This window comes from Hyalella azteca, unplaced genomic scaffold (assembly GCF_000764305.2).
Source record: "Hyalella azteca isolate HAZT.00-mixed unplaced genomic scaffold, Hazt_2.0.2 contig17731, whole genome shotgun sequence".
NCBI classification, from domain to species: Eukaryota; Metazoa; Arthropoda; class Malacostraca; order Amphipoda; family Hyalellidae; genus Hyalella; species Hyalella azteca.
Window position 1 is genome coordinate 20,967 of NW_025947505.1, and position 16,345 is coordinate 37,311.

At 36.2% G+C, this 16,345-nt stretch overlaps 1 protein-coding gene across 1 annotated transcript in view; it reads right to left on the reverse strand.

Moving 5' to 3' along the window:
- The window catches only part of LOC108667209 (ubiquitin carboxyl-terminal hydrolase 20), a 29,704-nt gene extending 20,269 nt beyond the window's left edge, over window positions 1-9,435 (reverse strand). The window contains exon 1 of the mRNA XM_018154204.2: window positions 9,280-9,435. Within this exon, the coding sequence (XP_018009693.1) occupies window positions 9,280-9,372 (93 nt within the window). The 5' untranslated portion in view covers window positions 9,373-9,435. The remainder of the gene's footprint in view (window positions 1-9,279) is intronic.
- Between the last annotated feature and the right edge of the window lie 6,910 nt (window positions 9,436-16,345).

Genomic DNA, 16,345 nt, shown 5'->3' on the forward strand with positions numbered 1-16,345 from the left:
AATTAAAACAAATAAACATATTTTTTAAGCAACCTAACCACTCATAACTCCTTCAATACTTAACAGATCTGCTTACAATTAAATTATCAAGATTCAGACGCAGTAAATGAAAAATAGAATATGCGCACTTTATTTATGGTATTTAATTTCATGACAGGGGTTTCTTCCCAAAGCACGTGGATGAGCATTTTTTCAACTAGGTAGCATGTCATAATTAAATCACAAGCAAGAACTCACTAAAGCATGTAGCACATGTTTAGATCATAGCATTTCTTCCTGACTACTGCTGCATTCTCAAGTTATATGGCTGATCATTAGACTCGTGACCTGTCATCCAAGACGACCAAAAATTATATCCAAACTTCAGATACGATTCCAATGAAAAATTGCACTCAAACCATTTTCTCACACCTATGTAGTACATTTTTTGTGCATAATAATCTTGTTCACTAATTGTAGGGCCATTAGGTTTTTTACCATTTTTATTCAGAAGTGTCATAGTGACGTGAAATTAACCTCAACATCCATGATAATGGAATCTTTGGCTTACACAGTTCATTTATTTGAGTAAAAACCATTTGCCATTGAGCTGCCCATCCAAGACTGTAACTCGCAGAAAAAAATAAATCTCGAATGTCATTTATAAGCCATTTATTAGCAAAAGAAAATTGTATAAACAAATTTCCCATTAATTCATATTAAATTATGTGATCTGACTTGCAACATAATGATACTTGAATAAATTTTTCCAGTGAGTTGAATGTCATCGATGGAATATGCACGGGTTACAAACATCTTTAACAAATTTGAGACCGTAAATGCTGCCGGTCTCACTGTAAATATCTAAATTCAGCGAGCAATTAATATCTCCCAAAGTAATGACTGTAGCTCAATGAAACTTGCACACATATTCATTATGACCTAACGGTGGTGTTTAGCATGGGATAATTTTTTTAATTTCAGCTTCATTCGTGAGTAATATGGCAATACATGCTGAAATTTGCAGTGAACAAAACATTTTTACCGCATTTTCTCATTTAAGGAAAAGTGCCCTATTGTGCTCATCATCTCCGTCTGTCTGTACGTGGCTTTACGTTTTTGTCGATGAGAAAATGCGCTCTGTCACTCATTGCAGTAAGTACTGAGTTATATTTTTTCTAACTACTGTACAGAATTGAACAAAACTTTTAATATCCAAACCAATATGCAACTTATTCATCAGGACCTAATGGTAATGTTAAGCTTGTAAAAAAGTTCCATTTCACCTTCATTCCTGAGTTATAAAGCAATAGGGGCCAAAATGTGCACTGTCCAAGAAATTAATTCCGAACTACTGAACTGATTTGGACAAAACTTTGAATGTACCAATCACATCATGCATAAAAGCACTGCAATATATTCATAACCTTCCAATGCTTATGTTAAGCTCGTGACAATTTTTTCAATTTTTTCCTTCATTTGTGAGTTATAAGGCTATACGTATATGGCTTGTTGTCAATGCAAATTTAAAAATTGGCCTAAAAAATGCCGGTCGTTTCTCCGTACATCCATATAACTCGCGAACGAAAGCAAAATTGAAAATTTTTTCACTAACTGGTAGGTTAAGATTGTGTATTCAAAGTCTCATTAAAATCTATTCAGTAGTTTAGAAGAAATTTCTTGTTCACTGCAAATTTTGGCCCGAATTGCGATGTACCTTACGAATGAAGATAAATGGAAAAAACTTGAAAAGGAAGGTAAAACCTAAAAAATTATCACAAGCTAAACATAACCGTTGGAAGGTTATTAGGTTAAGAATATATTGCAGTGCTTTTATGCATGATAAGATTGGTATAATCAAAGTTTTGTTCAAATCTGTTCAGTAGTTTGTAAGAAATTTCATGGTCACTGCAAATTTTTGCTCAAATTTTTTGTATAACTCAGAAATGAAGGTGAAATGGAAAAAAATTTACAAGCTAAACATCACCATTAGGTCTTATGAAGTTTCATTGAGCTCGCATTTCATTGCTTATAAACTTTCAGATGTACGTAGTGTTGAAGCGCACGCATATCTTGAATAAAGGCATTGTAATATATTGCATGCAAGCTTTCAGATGTACGTAGTGTTGAAGCGCACGGGTAACATGAATACAGGCATTGTGATATACGTATAGCATACAGGCTTTCAGATGTGCGGAGTAAGTTGAAGTGCGTGAATTTTATGCACACAAACATTGTAGTATTTTGAATACAAATTTTTAGATGTACATAATTGGTTAAAATGCATGAGTATCATGCATAAAAGCACCACAATATATTGCACACCTACATGCTCTTACATGTCAAGGTTAAAATAAAAATATAACATGCAGGAAATTTCCTCGAGAAAGTTTGGTTCTACCTTTTAAGTAAAAAAAAAAACACCGGCGTAATCTGTCCGATTATTTTTGCAAGCTTCAATACATATGATGGTTGCATTGTCCTGGCGCTGAACATTTTACATCCACTCGTACGTAATGCGGTGTTGGATCATAAGTTTATCGTGTCATGTCTCGCTAGTTTGCACTTGGTAGACAATGGTAGTCGTCATAAGTTTATCATGGATAAGTCTCTCTAGTTGGCAGTTGTAGAAAAAGATAAATGACCTATTATTTTAGCTGAAAAGTTGTTAAGTCAAAAAATTGGTCAATAACTTCAGCGAAAGTCGTCAAGATTCTGACAACTATTGCCACTGTATGAGACCTGGTCAACTCAGAACATTTTGTTGAAGATTGCATATTTGTGGTCAGACTGCCGTAAGATGTGTTCAGATCAGTAGCCACTAAAAAGACAAATATTACAGTTGCTGTTTCTAGGGTAAAATTATAGATTTGGGGTAGCACATGCACAGGACTTGGTAAACAAGTTTGTGGCTTGTAAATGGCTCTTCATGGGCATGGCCAAGATATGGAATTCAAGGCTCAAAGAAATGGAATCACAGCTGGCAAATCCATAAAACCATGGCTACAAAAATTCATTTGCGGCTCACAAAGAAGATATACCGTCAACCGGGGCTACTCAGGAGGATTTCGAAAGTTTTTCATTCAAAACTTTCTACCATGAAACATTTCGTAAACAAATTTAGGCTCATTTCAAAGCTCTTTGCAAGGGCTATCACATGGCATCTCCAAAAAAATTACATATGCTATTTGTAAGGTGCCAGAAGCAAAACGAGTGTCCCGAGTAGCACTGTCAAACAGGGCTACTTGGGACACTTGGAATAAAACTTCATTTTAAAACATTTGAAGCATGCAGAGTGTACTCATCCATTACTAACAGTACTCTGAAGTCCTCTTTCATTGTAGATGATGTAGAGGTAGAATAAATGACATTTTCTGTGATTTTTACTTGTTTTTTCTTTATTGATATGATATTACCACATACATTAGGTAATTACCATATTATTGATGCGATATTACCATATTATTGATGCGATATTACCGCATCCATGAACATGCCATTGAGCATTTACAACAACCTTGTCCACTGCAAGCTTCATATCAGCAGCCTTATACCATTTTTCCTGTATCTGTAAGCTTACAGGCTGGCTTGTTATTTCACACCATTTTAATTGAGTTGAGTGAATTTACTATAAAAAAAAGATTGTGAAAAACATACCTGAAACAGAAAGGAATGTTTTAGTGACAATCATCATATGTTTTGGAGAAATAAATCATAGTCTAGGTCAATTACTTTTCATTCTATGATGCCTGGTGCAGTGGTGCACAATTCTATATATGACATTCTATGCACAATTTTGTGATGACCGATGATGCACTAATTTTTCGATAAGTGAAAATTTTTTGCTGAGCAAGGAAAATGTTATCAATATTCTTTGTTTTTAATCAATTTTTTTTCTTAACTGGAACCTTTGCTAACTGAGGTTCTACTGTAAATGCGTTTTTTGGGGTGTCCCGAATAGCCCCCGGGGTGTCCTGAGTAGCCCCAGGGGGGTGTCCCAAGTAGCCCCACCGTAAAGAAATGGCTGCCATTTTTTTTGGGATTGAGGTATGTAAATTCTGCAAATAAAGTTTTCATGCTGACACTTGTCTGCCACTTTTTTCTAAGCAAAATTTTTTAATACAGCAAATATTTTTTTACTACAGACCTCAGCAGAAGTAACTTTTCAAAATATCATTTTTCACCATTTTTTTCATGAATTATTTTAAGCTAGTAAATGTAGTATTTTTGAACTTCCTTTATACTACATAGATAGGAAAAATGTTGACGTTTATGCCACTAAAGCCCACTATATTTAGTTTTGCAATATTCCAATTAGTTTTGCTACTAAAACAGTTCTACACCGTGTCAGAGGACTGTCCCGAGTAACCCCGCCCATCCCGAGTAGCCCCGGTTGACGGTATTCCATGCCTAGAAAAGACGCCAATATCTTAAGATGAAAGACCCTACTCCACACTCGGGAAGATGTATATAAACGGGGAAATTTCCCGCGCATAAATAGTTTTTTGAAGCCCTAGGTCAGTGCAGTTTGCGCAAAGCAATCTAATTATATTTTCTTTGTGCAGGCATTTGCGCAACTCATGGTCGTCAATTCTACACTGTGCAGCACTCAGCGCGGGCCGCGGAGCCGTCCGACACAGCTCTGATTTAGATACAGTTTTCATCTGGATGGAATGGCAACATCGTCTGTAGATTTCAAGTAACACTGAAGCCAGCATTGCCAGATGGTCTATTTCTATACCAGATTCCACAAATCTGGTATTTTCAGAAGGTGTCTGGTACGAATATTTTAGATCTGGTATATATGCCTAAATCTGGTATTCTTCTGGTATTTTCTGACTTACTGCAAATTTACTGCATCAAGTTCCACCTCTGAAGTTCGAACTTCCTCCAGCGTAGGCGTGGATTATATTATTATTTATATAGATTGCCTTCAGAGCGGCGTGATTAGTGCTTTCCCGCCATTTTTGGAACTGCAAGTTTACCGCTTGATGAAATAACCCCAATCTAATTGTTAACATTTAACGAAAGTGCTTGCTATTTAATTTAACGTGCAAACGGATGTCATGTCAACCGGAACTCGAACACCACAGCAGAGAGTATCGTATGCAGCTAATGAATTTCGCAAACTTTGCTGGAAGAGAGATTATTGACTTTTAAAAAAAAGGCAGGATAATTCAATGAAGGGTGGTGGCAGAACTGCGATCTTGATACTCTATTGCGATTTGTGCTATGATAACCTACGTAACAATTTTCATATGATAGTTATAATTTTTGCACATTCAAAGTACACATGACATAACATAACGCACCCAGATTTGGAAACCATAATTGCTCAAATAAAGCAAAAATAAATGACAGACCATTGACTTATCTTGCAAATATATATATTCATTTTATGTATCACATAGCATAATTACGCTCTGTAATTATGCCATATTGACCTAATTTGTATAGTCCATTTACGCGCATTGTTATTAGGTATTGATCGTGTCGATTTTGCCGGCCGGGAGGATCGTACTGTTGACATACAGGTTCATACCCTACTTGCCGCAACCAGTCCAGTCATTCATTAGAAGGCACCGCCGCACCGATGGCACATCTAAAGCCATGTTGCCTTCTTTAGTTCTGTAATTCATGTCCGATTGAATTGTGATCTATGAATGAATATTCATTACTGTGCTGACTCTTAGAACCTGAGTCCTGAGTTGACGCGTTAGCAATCTAGTTAACTCGTATCCAACCACAACACAGTGCAGATACACGTTTGTGTGTACGGTCAGTGTGATTACGTAATTTGCATTGCCTCGTGTCCATATTGAAACTATTTTATCTTTCTAAAAGTATGGCGCATGGCGCATTTTTTTTACCGGCATAGTACGGCGCACCGCGCAGGTCGTTAAAATGACAATATGAATTCCCGCGCACTTAGCACATCTTCCTGACCATGGCTTTAGAGGTGCCATCGGTGCCTTCTAATGAATGACTGGACTGGTTGCGGCAAGTAGGGTATGAACCTGTATGTCAACAGTACGATCCTGCATGCCAATGTTGGGACTACATTACCGACATCCTCCTGGCCGGCAAAATCAACACGATCAATACCTAATAACAATGCGCGTAAATGGACTATACAAATTAGGTTCAATATGGCATAATTACAGAGCGTAATTATGCTATGTGATACATAATATGAATATATATATTTGCAAGATAAGTCAATGGTCTGTCGTTGATTTTTGCTTCATTTGAGCAATAATGGTTTCCAAATCTGGGTGCGTTATGTTATGTCATGTGTACTTTGAATGTGCAAAAATTATAACTATCATAACGGTTGAAGCTGTAGAATTAAATTAAATTAAAAAATTAATTAAAATTTACTAAATCAAATTTTATTATTTAATACACTAGATGGTACAAGCTGTAGAATTAAATTCTATTAGAAAAATGTTGAATTAAAAATCTGATTATATTTTTTAAATTAAAAATTAATTTTTATTAAATTAAATTGTATTATTAATGCACTATATGGTACATGCTCTATGTTTTATATAATGAAATAGTTTCCCATGTTAAATAACGAAAATTTTCTAAAAGACACAAAATGTTCGAAAACGCGGGATGGCAGACGAAATCATTTAGAATCTGAGGTGAAGTTAATTATATAGACAATATTGACAAAATAGGCAGAAAACATGAAAAAATGTATGTCTGGACGCGTATTAATTGGTATTTATAATTTGAAACAAATTTCCATCATTTAAATGTCAGTATGGAATGTGGATCAAGTCTAATTATTGTGAAATCGAACTTCACAAGACCAAAAAAGGTGTCTGACACTGTCTTGTCTAATGTCAACAGTCAACACAATGTTGCCATACGCCGTGAAAGTTTAGCAGTTTATCCCATCATTTCGTGTGGATTCGAGAACTTTGTGGGTATCAATGAAATCGTGAGAACTTTCTGCGAAAGATGACGTAATTTTTATTTTATTTTGGAACATATTCATTACAAAAAAATTCTCGATACGCATACACGACTAGTGTTTGCATTTGGGAAGAGTCGCCGACTTTTTATCGGTTTTTGAACCACACGCAAGCGAGATAAAGGAAGCGCGGCTGTCCGGGTGTCCGCAGTTTCTGATCTGACAAGCTCAGTGTAATGAGTATCAATTGTCACTTTGGTGGAAGGTGGTAAGTTTTCGATACATTTTATTATGTTAACATGATAATATATTACCTATACAGAATTCCATACTGCATAAGTGTTTTATGAAGTTTGCCTTGCTTAGTAGGGGGGGAACCGATGTATAAATTCATTTTTTTAAGCAAGTCAAATCATTTAATTGTGCCAAGTACATTTTTACTGTGTTGTACCAAGGAAATTATTGTAATGTATATCTGATTTACTGTAAATAATTTTTTTTGTATTGTCTGAGTTAAGTGTATATTATGTCTGTAAATATTTTAGTCTGCGTTTGTATAAACCAACCGATTTTAAGGCTATAAACAAATTTTTGAAAACAGGCATGAAGGATTGTGCTAGTGGGGGGGCATGTTACCGGGGGTTGTAAATACTATTTTTATAGCACAACCTTCCTGCATACATGGTCTTTGTTCTCATTTTTAATAATATATTGAGTGGGCAGGTAGAGCATTAATTTTACTTTGTGTTAGTTAATATTATTCTTTTTTTTTTATTTCTTTACAGTATTACAGAATTACAGTATTACAGAATTCAACCAGCAAGTGCAATAGTCTGATCAAAGTGCTCATTGAAGTTATCTGCCCCATAATATAAGCATCATCACCTGTCCATGTTCCTCTTTATTCCTTAATTCTTTACTACTTCTTTTCCCCCCAATTTGCAAGTTCTTAACTACTTGTTCTGGCACAATCCTTGACTTCTCTCATAAGCCGCTGATCCCATGTAATAAATTATGTATCGTTGTTTTAACTCTGTTTAATAAAACTCAGAAAAACACCAACTTTAATTCCCCATAAACTAAGTAGCTGCAATAGACAAATGCAAGCTGATGACGAGTTCATCACACCCGCATAACAATAGTCAAACTGCTAAAGCGTCCATATTTAAACTATTTTAGCTTTCTAAAAGTACGGCGCACAGCGCATTTTTTTACAGGCATAGTACAACGTACCACACAGGTCGTCATAGTGGCAAAGTAGAGAGTTTTTTAGACTCTCCCTCAAGTTCATTTTTGAGTCCTATAAGTAGACCAGTAAAGTATCCTGGATACTAGCATCATCATACTTAAGAAATTGGTTTAAATCTTGGGTAAATGAGGAAATTAAAAATGAACTGATTCTAAAAAAGCTGTGGTTTGCCACTATGCAGGTCGTTAAAATGACAAGATATATTCCCGCGCACCTGGCACATCTTCCTGACCATGGACCCTTAGTCACCCTACTCAAGCCATGGTCAGGAAGATGTGCCAGGTGCGCGGGAATTTTTTTTGTCATTTTAACGACCTGCGCGGTGCGCCGTACAATGCTGGTAAAAAAATGCGCCGTGCGCCGTACTTTAGAAAGTCGACAATATACGCGAGCATATTGACTACGCGAGTCGAACTGACAATAATAAAATGTAAGACATGTCCGGGTTACTTCTGACTCTTCCGCATTCAAATCAATTTTCATTACATTGCGCGAACTGTGCACAGCAATAGATTAAAAAAAGTGAAAATACGCGGGAAAATTCACCGAAAACATACATCATCCTGAGTGTGGTACTCAAGTAGCCTACCTACTTTACAGCCTGGGACTTTCTACAATTTCTTCACTTAATAATAAGAATAATGATTTATTTTCACCTGAAATTTTAGAAAAATCTCTCCTAATATGATTGTTTTGGCCTATAATTCAAGAATATGTCTGTGCATTGTGCAATATTTCAAATTAGAGAGAGTGTACCTATAAAAAAATTACATTGCATTGATGGCAACATATATCTTTCATATACATTAAATTTCCTATAATAATAAAACTAATGATGATCAAGATTCATGATCACAAATATTTTTAGGTACCTAACACAAGGAAAAAAATGACAGTATTATTAATTAAAATTTTTCAAAAACTCTTAGCTGCCATAATCTGGCTAGAAAGTGTGCCAATTTCATGTGTCTTTATCACTTCATGTTATAACTAACTTAAAATAAGCAGGAAGAGACTGAAGAGTTAGAAACTTAAGAGTGGCACAGTGGGCTCAGTGGCACTAGCTAAAAATATCCGCACAAACATTGAAAATAGCAACCAACAAGTAGTCAAGTAGAAACTTTACCTGACGTTTCTTCAGAAGGATAGCATCGTTCAAGTTTAGATCCAAAGTATATAAGTGAACACAAGAAATTTTAATAGACATTGCTTCGCACATTACGATATTCCTCCCGAAACCCCTCGGTATATGCGGTGTCTATGGTTCTGACACATACCGTCACCGTGACGTACGGTGAAGCGGATATTCTGGTATAAACAGAGTGCGCTGAAGATAAAGTGGAGATGAAAATTATTTATAATTCTTCGCATCTATCATTAAGACTATAAACTACATTAAAAAGGTTGGCGAATGAATTATCATGTGATTATTTGATTTATTTACGTTTAGAAAGATAATTTCAGGGTTAACGAGAGGTATAAATTATTTATTAGAATTTTCGAAATTTCAAAAGAAGCTGCATTCATAATGAAGAATTTTGCATACATATGCTAGATCTCACCCTTAATTGATTTTTATAAACGTCGAGCAATCGAAATTAGACTATATTAATCTTCCGTTTCACCTCATGACCGTTGTTTTCTCCCTTATTCTAACTGAGCTCATTTTTGCCTGAGCACTAATCGAGTTCAAGCTCCATCAGGATTTTGACTATGTTCGGACACATTTAATATTATAAAAATGGCTCTCATATGATGTAATCTAATAGTCCTAGTGTTCAGGAACACGCGTCGTAGTCTACCATAGGTTTTTTTATTAAGGTCTTCGGGAATGAACTTACAACTACGTGCCTCGAAGGAAAACATCTGTCAACATTCAACAAATGAAAATAAAATGGAACATCAAATTAATTTATAGTTGTAGTCAGTTGGATTCCTATACATGCTTCTACGCTGAGTGGATAATATTTCGACGCTCTTCAGTTTCACAATTTCTTTTCCTTACTGAAAATAACTTATTTTCCCTGGTGACGTCTACCGTCGCTCGAGTAGCTCATTTAATGATCAGCTTTTCGTCATTTTATTGTAGGCTACAGATTCGAAATCTAATTAAAATTTTATTCTGCTAACCATTAGATAAATTTTAGTGCATTTTAATTCCTTCATAACTTCAATTAAGAAATGAATGCGTAGTTGCGTGTTCAACGCTGCGCACTCCTCTTAACCCAGTACCCAACGCTTTAAATTGATCGTAAAAAGGTGCTTTCCTGCCGACCAGTTGCGATGCAGCTGCAATGAGAGGATGTCCCTCATACCGCGGCCACATCGACATGTTGCATTGGAGCTGCACAGCTAAATCGAGGTGATGCATTGCTGCGTTCCACAGGACTGTGCTTAGTGATTAATAGATTAATACTCCTTGCTAACTGCTTAGGCGTTCAATTAGGACGTCTGCACTGTGCTGCGTGATTATTAATCCTTGATAACTACTTCGGCATTCTGAGGATTTCCCCATGTCATAAATAGTAATAGTACTCATGTAGAAACTTATCAAAACAACGAAAAAATCACTAAGTGACCGGGGTCTCATTTTTCTCTGCCCTCTTCCGCACTTAATTAATTTAATTAAAATGAAGATAATATGTGTTAGATGCTTAGTTTATTGCAGATTCTTTTGTTGTCGTACAAATCCCAAATAATGTCGTATTTGAAGGCTTTCTAAAATAATCCATCAGCAGTGAAAAAAGAATTTAAATTGAACACGACGCTGTTAAACATTCTTGGAATAAGTAAAATTTCAATAATCATTGATTAGAATAGAAAGTTCTAGGCTTGATAATACACGATGGATGAGAATTCAGATTATTACGCGGTAACTCAGCGTCTAAGGTAACTGTGGGAACCGGAGATCGTACTATCAAAAGTAGTTGAGAGTCTGTAACTCTGTCTGCCAATCACTGATATTTTCTCGAGCTAAGCCCGCGAATCACAGACGAGAATTCATCCGTTACATGTACTTATGAGAGTTTTGATAATACAGCCTCAGACTTCCGACGAGAAAAGCATTAGCGAAGTCAACCGTAGTCAAAGTGCTGAACTAAGTTAAAAAGTCATCCAACGCGCCATGATAAGCTTTGGAAAAATTCAGGGCATATACGTATGTATTAACGATGACAATTTGCATGATTATTTATATGAATTATATACTGGCCACATTAAATCAAATCTGTCACCATTAATAACAATATTATTAATGAACCTACAATTATTTAGGGGTGCCTGCGAATATTTGGTAGGGGGCTCAATCCTCTCCCTCCCCCCCCCCCCCAGGGCTAATGATATCACAGTTTGTTGGTAGCTTTCGCAAAGACGTGAGGGCCAAAGTAACGACAGAGCTGCGTTCATTGAGTGAAAGTATTGACGTAGCTTCAATAAGGATCGGCCGCCGGAAACGAGAAATACCGGAAGCGCCAAAAACCGGAATGAGTTGCTGGGATTATGACGAACGCACCGAGGGAGGCAATGTGAGTGCGAGGGAGGGTAAGTGATTGCATCAAGTTCATTATCAGCGCTGGCAGGCTGAATGATTGCATCAAGTTCATTATCAGCGCTGGCAGGCTGAATGATTTCATCATAACAGATCCGAAATTATCAGTGAGCTGAGTATCAACAGGAATGGTAATAAATGTGATGGACAATGAATACACAAAGAAGTTTCAAGTAGCTTACCTTACCTAATTTCTACTTGCGTGATCGGGCAGAATATTTTTCAATTAAATTGCGTGATCGGGCAGAATTTATGGCTCATATACAAGTACCGCTGTAATGTAGACTTATTGATAACATGAAGTGTTTGCATGCAGAAAACTAACTTGATTATTCCGCTCAATTTTCGTCATAATATTGACACATTGTGCAAATTCAGTTCTTGTGACAGCAAATGGATTCATTCGTGTCCGAAAAAAGTCTCGTGCATTTTTTTATTTATAGAAAATTAATGTAACTGGGAGACAAGTTCTGGTGGTAGTAAAATCAACTCCACTTCAAAACTGTTATAAAACAGTCCATCATTGCAGGATATTTGTATTCACGTCTATTATAAAGAAAAACGAAAAACGATTTAACCTTTATTTATTTTTCTGGCGATCAAAAATGAAGAGAAATGTTGTTAAAAAGGCATTAACCGAACGAAGCTTTTGTTGTATCATATCAAATGTTTGAAAATACTTATTGAGAGAAAATAACCGTTGGTTCTGAGATAAGGTAACAATGAAATGAATAGAAGTTTACCTATACTTACTGAGAATTTCGATAGTATCAAAATCATAAAATAAGTATCGTTGGAAATAGATATGCATTTGAATAAAAAAGAAACAATAGCTTAACAATAAAGTTAACGGCCATGAAAGTATGCTATATGTTTATTCATCGTAAAAACATGTTAAGAAAAAATAGGTACGTAATTCAATTTTTCATTACTAAACTAGATGTTAATGGCTGAGCTTGATGAGCTGCACACGGACATTGATATTTAATTGAAAAATCGTGAGTTTCAATAGGAAATCACAGTGGTTTTTCAAGTTGAGTCAATGTCCATATACTTTGTTACAAATGTGTTGGTATAGTTACTGACATACTGACATGGGTCCAATATTCAGTAAGGGTTGTACGTTTCAATAACAATTTCCCCTCATAATCTACGCACATTTCGACAAATTCATCTTATATGTTACATTCACAGCATTTATTGTCTGGTCTCATTTTGAATGTAGTGACAAGTTATTCGCCAAAAGCAAATCTTTTAGATCACAAACATATATGTGAAATCTTCTTTTAATTCGTTCAGTGACTGGATAAATACATACAAGTCAATTTTCAAAAGGCTCACGGAATCTTAATATATTTGTAGTTTGAAAAATATTTGAAATATTTACGTTGCTGTGAACATGAAAATAGATAAATCTTTGCTTGAAAAAGCAGGATAATTGTTGGAGCTTTAATGATTGTTTCATTATTGCCTTGTAGACCTTTAGGGTCGTGGGAAATTTAGCATAGCGATAATGCAGAAACAATATTAAAGCCTGCTGTCTTCGTTTGAAATTGCAGGTGTTTCCTTTATTTTGTCCAACCCTTGTATGCCAATTATTCCATTAATCCTTCACATAATAATGGATCGTGCGTTAATGAGGGTGTAGTCGGCTCTCTGTGAAGTGTATGTTCTATCCCTGCGTCGTCCTCCGGGCTAGAAAAACGTTCTTCGCATATCTGGGAATCGCATATGAAAACCTGTATTTGTCAGGCCAAGTCCAACTGTACCTGGAAGAAATAACAATTAGGAGAAATCTTTTAATTTTTTATGCTTCAAGGCGGGATGTCCCATGTAATTACTAGGACTAAATTTGAAGTCTTTTACGAGGCTGCGAAGGACTGTTTCAACGAAATGTATATCCTATATTAAAGTAATTAAAATCAGTGACCCATGACGGCCTAGGTACGTCATGCATCAAATAAAACGGAATTTTTTTAAATACAATTTTTTAGATACCATAACAAAGTATTCATAAAGCAGAAAGCGGTGGGCAGTTATTTGTCAGTCGCTAGCATAACGAAGTAACGGAAAATGCGGGCGATGCTATTTGCCAGTCGCTAGCATAACGAAGTAACGGAAAATGCGGGCGATGCTATTTGCCAGCCGCTAGCATAACGAAGTAACGGAAAATGCGGGCGATGCTATTTGTCAGTCGCTATATAGCATAAGGAAGTAACGGAAAATGCGGGAGATGCTATTTAACATAACGAAGTACAGGAGAATGAGAGCTAATATTTCTCTCATTGTTTTGCGATCGTCGACCTCTGCTCTCCGTTTGCAACGGTCAAGTGAATCGTAAATAAACAACAGTCATCGGGCACACTGTGTTGTGTTTCCCGAAGGTCGTCACTTGCCGCCTAGAAGCGAGTTGAAAAAATTCGAAGTTTGACGAAGCGACTCGTTGAGACAAGGGCATCGAAGATATTAAGCATGTTGGCGACTCTATTAGCTATCGCAAGGATTAACATCGTGTCAACGGAAAGATAAAGAAATATGAAAAACTCTCTGCCAAGTAATAATAATGACTAAAATGCATCGTGAGAAATATTTGCGAATAAATTATTGAATTTTACATGCAAATAGTCGGTGAATTAACAGTATCCAATATTGTGAAGTTTGTACCTTAGCGAGTAAAATATGAGTTGTAAAAAAATCCACTCTCGACCATTTCCTTCCTAACAAAACCCATGCAAATTAAATATTATGCCATTTCACTATCTAAAATAATCTAAGGCGAAGTACCATGACATCAAAGCAGGATTGGAAAGTAAGTGAAATGGGCAGAGAAAGAGAGAATTTTTTAGGTTGTAGTAAGGCGAAACAGAGTCGTCGTGAGAGGCCGAGCGCAGGGTACGCGAGCTCTTTCATCCATTGGAGCGGGAAGAATGCATGCACCTGAGGCTGTGCCACTCAAACACTTTTTCCTCGAGTTGTTTTTATGCCTTGCTTGATGGATCATCCGGAATTGAGTACTGAATACCATTTCATGGAAGATTGAACTCGTATGATCTGTTTATAATGAAGTTCAATAAAATATGGTACCTATGCAAAAAAGTCAGTAGCGGGTCGCCTATAAAATTAGGCGAAAGCCTCTACAAGTGCCGGATACATCAATGCGACCAGAGGGATGGCAATAATTGGGGGTGAGATGGGGACGTAGGAGAGGGGCGCGCTAGAGCGGTGTGTTGCAACTCAGAGCCTTAGTTAGCGGGTCACAACTCCGCGTGTTTGGTGGAAGTGTGTGATGTGGTGTGCGAGTTCTTGGACGAAGCTCGTCCCATGGCCATTTTTTCAATTACATTCGATAAATTCTTATCTATTTTGTCGTAAATGTGATTGTTTATTAAATATTCGGTATCCATTTTAATGTCAAATCAGGTTGAGTTTAGTAAAGAATGAAAAATGTCATGGATCTAACATATTTTGGAAAGTTTAGTGGGCGGCGGCATTCGCTGGATTGTGCTGCATAGGAGTTGACTGCATCTTGTTGCGCGACGGTGGCTACCGTATTCCTGAAGTGCTCATTATTAAAATTAAATCGTCCAAAATCGATCTAGTTTTCATCAATAAACAAGGAATAGATAGATTGGTTGTTAGAAGATGACTGGGTGGCAAAAATTGTGATACTCTGAGCTAGGTACATCATCGTACATGATTTTTAAACTAATTTGCGTGTTGTAAATAAAAATAAATAAAATTTCTGACAAGAATCAAACATTTATGTTCGTGAGTTGACGTTATATCGTGAAGCCGTATATGTTATATACCTATCACGTTGAGTGAGCTCGACTCACCGATGGGCTGCAGCGTCTTTTTCCGGACAAATTCCGCGATTTACCTAGTTTTTTTTTTTTCAATTGCGTCTGTCGACAAAAATTTCTGATGGCAGGACTACCTCAAGAAATTATAATACGTAGGAAAAAAAATTAAAACGTAAGGAAAAAAGAAAAATATAATTTTTAAAAATATAATCAGAGTATAAAAATATAATTTAAATATCTATTGTAGGCCTTTTTATCCGCGGTCTTTTTGGGCCATCTGGCAGCGTAGGTGGTTCGTGCCGCACTCATTGTCTCAATGTGATGCACATAATTTGTCTTGCGCAAGGCTTAAAATAAAAATTTAATTACAAGTTATATCTTAAGAATATCCCGTTATGTTTTCATTTTTTAATGATGATTACTATTTTAAATCAAATTCAGTAATTTAATAGTTTGGTTTAAACTGTGAACGAGGATTGAATATTTTGCGAGTATTTGCCGCTGAACTGATAATTAGTGGGGATGTTTGCTGTAAAAATCTGTCGAAAGTCAATCCCTGAATTACACATGACATGGTGCACCTTCTGCCTTCATAGCCTCACGGAGGCACAAATTTAATGAGCAAAATTACTTCATGATTACTAGTTAAAGACCAAAACTCGTATGATCTATGATGAGATACTTAAGTTGAAGTCAATCTTTACATGACACATGCGCCAAGATCCTTTAAGTTTAAGTATGTCAAGTTTAAGGATTACGCGCTTACGACTGTGTAGAATATAGACAAAATAATGTTCCGAATTGGTCAACTCGGAAAAAAAGGCTGGGGTGCTAGGTTCCCA